The 6,704-nt window shown below is 36.7% G+C and overlaps 1 protein-coding gene across 1 annotated transcript; it reads left to right on the forward strand.

Annotated features, from left to right (window-relative positions):
- Nucleotides 1–242: 242 nt before the first annotated feature.
- LOC103768861 (protein NEDD1-like) lies at nt 243–6,588 on the forward strand (the record flags this gene model as incomplete). The annotated part of the gene is made up of 7 exons (XM_008936022.1): nt 243–444; nt 1,370–1,538; nt 4,262–4,390; nt 4,587–4,634; nt 5,057–5,280; nt 6,018–6,171; nt 6,432–6,588. Coding segments are annotated over 7 exons (1,083 nt in total), but the record flags the coding sequence as incomplete, so codon positions are not given.
- Between the last annotated feature and the right edge of the window lie 116 nt (nt 6,589–6,704).

A 6,704-nucleotide genomic window follows, 5' to 3' on the forward strand; every position in this document is an offset into this window, starting at 1 on the left:
AAATCTTTTGGGACATATCCAATCTTTTAATTTGTTAATTATGAACACTTAACAGTATAAACCTAACCCACTGCTCCATAAGACATTTCACCGAGTTTACTTGCCACTGGAGAAGTGGAACTACTGACTTGCAGCTGGATTATGAAAGCTTCTATTTTTTATTTTATTTTTAGATACTTTCTTGTGCAAAGTCTCACTTTTGAACTCTAAAAGCTTATCGTGTCCTTTCCTCCTGATTGAAGGTTATTGACAACAATAGTAGCTGATTTTCCTCTGACAACAGTAGACTTCATGCCTGATGGTACCACTTTGGCTATAGGATGTTCCCGGGGAAAAATCTGCCAGTATGACTTAAGGCAACTGACCTCCCCAGTGAAAATAGTTGCTGCTCACAAAGGCTGTGTGAAATGCATACGTCTTCAGTTCAGTAGCACTTTTTCCAAGGTAACAAAACTTTATTTTTGATTGCTCAAGATGCAAAGCCTAAGTTCTAAAAATATGTTAGCATTCAATTTCTAAGAATTACAGATGCCAGTAGCAGTGATTCACGCCAACACAGAAGTTACAACCTCTCAGTCTTAAGTGCCATTCTGGAGGATTTTAATGTGGAATTCCCCTCCCTCCTAGTCTTGATGTAGAAACAAGTGAAACTTCAGTCTTAGGTTTCCTGGTGTGAATATGCTGCCATTGCAGATCAGTATGTGGTATCTTAGCTTCCTTTGTAGGCAGTGGGAGAAAGGTCTGTAATGGCCCTTTGGCTGAAGGGGGAGACACACAGCTGCCTGTCGTGAGAGATTTTGCATGGTCTTATGTATAGTGTTTTGCAGGTACATGTAAATGGTGGAGAAGTTGGTTAGATAATAGAGAAGGTTTAAGAGGTTCTTCCCTGACTTAGGCTCTATTGATTTGAGAAACCCCACGTGTCCATTCAGTGGAGATGGAGAAAACCTTTGAAGTGGATTCTTTACCACTCTGAAACTTCCCTCCTCTTCTAGCATACTCACTCCTAGTGGTTGACTATTCCTTTACAATTTGGAGTCCCTAATAATAGATCTTAACTTCTCTATGCATAAGCCTATGATCGAATTTGGCTTGTGCCAGGTCACTCCATTGTTACCTCAAGCTTTTGCAGGTCTACACAGTATTGATATACTTTTATATATATGATAAGATATGGAGGTTTCCCATGTTCTTTGAAGTTACATTAAGATACTTTTTCTTTTATATTTTTAAAGGCGTTATCTCATAGGCAACCTTTGCAACTTGAACTGAATTTTTTTTCTTATATTATGAAACAGTATTGTCTTACATTTTTATTTTAAGCTGAAGGAATAATAACTTCTCTTAATTTGTTCAATTTTTTCTTCAGTCCAACATTACAGGTTCTTCAAATAAACCTGTGTCCAAAAGAGTGGAAGTTGTAGCTGGTAGTAGTCTTGGAGGAATTCAAAATACTGGCATCAAAAGTGTTGCCTCTCAAGCATCAGCAACATTGCCAAATGAGAATAAGGGAGGAGATGTTCTTCAGGAGAAAACAGGTAGCGCCTTCCTTCTATTCTTATAATTGTATTTGTCATAATGTAGAAAATGGAAGGAATATTTCATGCTTTGACCATTACAGTATAAAAATTCCACTGAGGGAAGGGCGTTTGTTTGGAAGAACTGTGTGTAAGTGCATGCACTTCTGCACCTTCTTTTCCCTCCCCTACTGCATTAGATGTGCTATGAGACTGTGGGAAGCTAATTGGGTCCTACTGCAAGCTTTAGATGCTCAAAGTCTAAAATTCTGGACTTGAAGTAAAAGTATGTATTTAAACTTTGAAGGAGAAAACTATGGTGATATTATGGGACTGTTGCTTGCATTCTGACTTCCTATAGATTATTCCTAGGTATGTAATGTATTTTCTGACACAGTATCTGTATGGAATACAAAGCTAATGGTCTTTAATTCTATTAATAGAAAGGAGTAATAGACCTCATTTGAAAAAAACCCAACCCACCAAAACAAGCAAAAAAAACACCCTAGTACAAAACCCCAAGTAAGAACTGAATTGTATTTTTGTGTGAGGCATGATTCCAGTATCACGTGGTAGGAAAGATGTTAAATATAGTTGCCAAGTATGATTAGTTGTATAACTGTACTTGCTATTTATGCTTCTGAAATTAGCAAGTTCTTTATACAAATTCTAAACATTATTCAAAAAATGCTGCCACTACGTGAAATGTACTCTTAAAATTTTATTAAATAAACAGTTCTGAAAATACAGTCAAATCAGTAACATTGTTAGTTTGATTCTTGAAAAAAAAAAAAAAAAAATTAAAAATTCCTCAGGCCATTTTGATGCAAGGGCATTTTTCCCCTCCCTTTTTTAAATAAGGAGGAATACATTTAGCAACAGTACTTTGGCAATAAGCCAGTGCAGTTCATAGAGATGTGTATTAATGATCTCCCTTGGGTGTGCAGTGAAGTACGAGGTGAGTAGAATGCTTCCTAGGTATGCAAGAGGTGTTGCTAATCAACATTACTGAATGGTGTGGGAAATTTTTCTTCAGTTAAAATATATGATTTACTATCTTTATTTGAAGGTGTGAGGAGTAACAGCCATTAAACAGGACCATGCATAATAAGTAAATGTTTTAAGGAAGCAAAGACTTACCAAGTAAACCAAATATTTTTTCATTAAACTGAGTGTTCACTTTACAGGTAAAGACCTCTGTATACTTCAGAAGATGCAGTCTTTAAACTTAAAAATGGGAATGGATGAGAGACCACAAACTGCATTTATTCTGTGGAAACTCTTCTAGACCCTGATTATGGGGTTTACCTTTGGAGAAATAAGGGGCATTCAGTAAAGTGATATGGTAGCATATTTAAAACAAACAAAAAAAAATCTGTTCATACAAGCTTATAAATGGCCTGGGGCTTTTTGTCACAGGTATTTTAAAGTACAAAAGTACAAATGTAGTCGGAATGCGATGAGGGGTTTGTAAGTACTTTGAGCTGGCTTCCCATAAACTTCTGTTTAAAGCCATCCTCTGGTTTAGATACTTATTACATTTAGATTACGGGGTACGGGTAAAAATGCACAAAAGACTTTTTGCCCCATTTTGTGTTATGCTTTTTCCGTGTAGGTCCCCTATAGATTCTGGCACAGATTGATATGTGCTTCTAGTTTGACTCGGTATGCCAAGAACTAACTTCAACAGCAAGTGCAATGCTATGTAGTTGTCACAACTCACATGTCTGAAGGGAGTGCAAAATGTCATCTATTAGTATATTTAAAAGTAAAGTTTTAAGCAGGACTCCAGTTCCGGTTTATGTAAATTCTTGGACAGGTTAATTGTAGTCATATTTGGATCACTTGAACAAATAATGCCACATAGAGAAGTGGTTACAGGCCTTATCAACAACAGTTTGTTTCTTGTTTGTTTGTCTAATTAAAATAAGTGCAAAACAAAGCTTTGGTATGTACTGGAGATTTATTTCATGTATTGCACAGCACTAATGCTCTTTGACTAGATCTTAACTTATAAAAGCACTTTCAGAGTTAGGAGTTGAGTGAGGGCAGAATAGTGGCTTGCTTACAGTGCTGGTCCAGTTTTGAAACACACCAAATGGTGAAAATTATTTAGGTGGTTATCTTAGCAGTTCAGTTCTCTGTGTACTCCTCATCTGAAAACTGTGGTTTGAACAATTACTGGGGTTTTTTTGGACTGATTGCCTAAAATTAGAAATGAGCAGAGACTATCTTAACATCAGGTAAACTTTAAAATAGGTGTGCCATAAAATTTCCCTTTGAGTGTTTAATGGCCCGGGTGAAGCAGATTTCTTGCTGAGTAAATGTATATTTTGATATCTGAATGTGGTTACCTTCCTAGCGGGAGGTGCTTTCACCAGTTTTCTTTTCATCTGATACACTGTAAGTGATCAATTTATGCGATGGCTCCAGCCATCGCATAAATTGATCTGAAATTGAGTGCATTCTCCAGTTTGACAACTCTCCTTTTTAAAAAGAAGGAAAGGAGTCGTGACTGTATCTCAATTTTTTGTTAGTAAGTATCTTAGCTTTTCTAGTTATGTTCACCTGCATTGACAGCCCAAATGAAGTTAAAGTTGACCCTCTAACTGGACTCCGTTGAAGGTTCTAAAGTGCTTGCCTGGACTTGTGAGGCATCGTGCTTGCTGTGAGATTGCTTAACGAGAACATATGTTATTTTTGGAGAACCTCAATTCCTAACTGATGATTATTGTCCTTCTAAGTCTTTCCCCATAGCTGCAGCTTGGACGTGATTCCATCTAAAGAAACGGATCACGGGAAGAGTGCTGATTTAAATAATTTAGGGTTGGGCCGAAGTAGTTTAGGAGACGTGTTTTCTCCAGTCAGAGAAGGTAAGTTGCTAACACCAAAATTCATAAAGCATCATTCATCTGCATGTAGCATGATGTTCTGACATTTATGTGTTAGCAACCACTATACCTGCTTGGTGGTTTAATTTGTCTGTGATTATGAACTTGATGCAATGATACGAGTATTGATATAGGTATCATTTAGTAACCAATTTGTCTGTCTTTTGATATTTTGTAGATGCTATTGCAAGTAAGGTGAATGAAGAACCTCAGAGAAAGGGAGATGGTAAACATACTTTCAGTGTATTTTGCTTTGTGGGTGGTAGGCCTGTGCTTGTTCATCCCTGTGAATTTTGTGGTAGCACTGAAAATAAACAAACTGAAAGCAGACACTTAAACAAATGAAGTTTTCTGGAAATTGTGTAACACACTGAGGTGCTAAGACACAAAATGGTAACAAGAAATCAAGAGTATGGTCCCAGAGTGCTTTGGGTTTTACTTTGTGCAATTTATAATTACATATAGAGGCTTTTCATACCTTACTGCTTTCACAAGTGATAGTGTAAGTTGTGTTTAATTTTTTGTAGGGTGTGTTTGGGGGTGATTGTTGGTTTTGTGTGGGTGTGCAGGCATTTTAGTTGTGGATTTGATTTGATATGTGTGTTTAGTTTTTTTGACCTGTGTTTCACCTTTCCATTTTCATTTTAGGTCTGGATTTTCAGCCCTACCTTTTGGGTTTGGAATTTCTCCCACAGCTCACCACTGCCCTTCCAGTAAAAAAAATCCCAGTGGGCAGTAGTGCACAAGGGATACGGTCTAGCCCATTACATGCACTGGTAGGATCTCCAGTTAAAGAACAGGAAGAACATCTGGAGACTGACACTAAGAAAATAAGTCTTGGAAAGCAAGAATCTAAAGAAGTCCTAAAGCAGGTATACGATACCAACTCTTGTTATGAGTGGTCTCTTGAGAATCTTGACAGCATACTACTACTTGAAGGAAAAATCCTTAATAGCATCTCAGCTAAACTTATATTACAACTCTGGTCACACTAGTGACACATCTGTAAAAAAGTTGTTCAGCTTAAGTGTGCTGGCCTTCAGCAAGCCAAGATAAATCTATGTTTCTTTTAAATAAGCTCAGGCTAGAAAGGTTCACATGAAACAAAACTGGGCTAGCCTGAATATTTTCAGTTTTCTAGTGAATTGGGAATGAGTATTAGTTAGTTGCACCAGTATGATTTTGTCATTTACTAGGTCAATTCCACCTTCTTATTCCTCTGTTCTCAAACTCCCTCTTCTTCCTTCCTGAGATATCTTTGATATGCTTCTGCTGAGACAATAGCTCCTTTTGTGTTGCTTTTGAAAAGTCTAAGTTTGCTAGGGATGGTGTTTGTAACTTCACCACAGGATGTTTGATGTGAAACTTAAGAGGTGGCTGCCTTTTGCAGTCCTTTTTGTGTGTGTGGACTTCAGGCAATTTTGAATTTAGCCATCAATTTTTAAGATGTCTCGCTAGAAAATGAAAAACGTATATTTGTGAGTAGATTCTTAAAAAGAAAAATGTTTAAAAGTACATTTCTTAAAACTTAGTCTTCAAATACAATAAGATAATTGTAATAAGTAAGTAACTGGAATTCATTTTGTTTGGTTGGGTTTTTTTTGGTCAGCTTTCGAAATCAAGTTCATCAAGTGCAGAATCTGTAACTTTAAGTCCTCCAGCATCATCCACTGCTGTAAAGGCTCCTGATACAAATGAGAAACTACTGAAGAATATTCAGGCACATCCTGCCTATGATCTACCAGTAAATGGTACTACCTCAAGTAAGTTGATCATTGTGGCCCAGTTCTAGGTGTAGTTGATTGTGAACTGGTGTGAAGTCTGGTAAAATGGCCTTAGCATTAAAACAGAACACGCAATCTTGATTCTTCTGTAAATCCAGTTAGGCCTCATAGAATATCTATGATGGCCTCTGGGAAAATTTTTTTTTTTTTTTTTTTTTATTAACTGGGTTATATTTGAGATAAAATATTGACACAATTCAAGACAAATTTATTTATTTATTTTATTTTTCATTTTAAAGGTCCAAAGATAACATCACCTGTCACTGCTGGAGTTGCCTGTTCGTTGTCAGAAAAAATAGCAGAAACCATTGGGAGTAGCAGACCAAATGCACCTCTGACATCAATCCAAATAAACTTCATTCAGAATATGATACAAGAAACAATGGATGACTTCAGGTACTGGTATTCGTGCAGAACATTGTTTTCAATGATGCGTTTTCCTGGTAAAATGCTTCAGCATCTGCTGTAACAAATTTCTACTTGCATTAGAAAATGACACCATTAATAGCTCT

Source organism: Merops nubicus, unplaced genomic scaffold, assembly GCF_000691845.1.
Source record: "Merops nubicus isolate BGI_N331 unplaced genomic scaffold, ASM69184v1 scaffold3060, whole genome shotgun sequence".
In the NCBI taxonomy this organism is placed as follows: domain Eukaryota; kingdom Metazoa; phylum Chordata; class Aves; order Coraciiformes; family Meropidae; genus Merops; species Merops nubicus.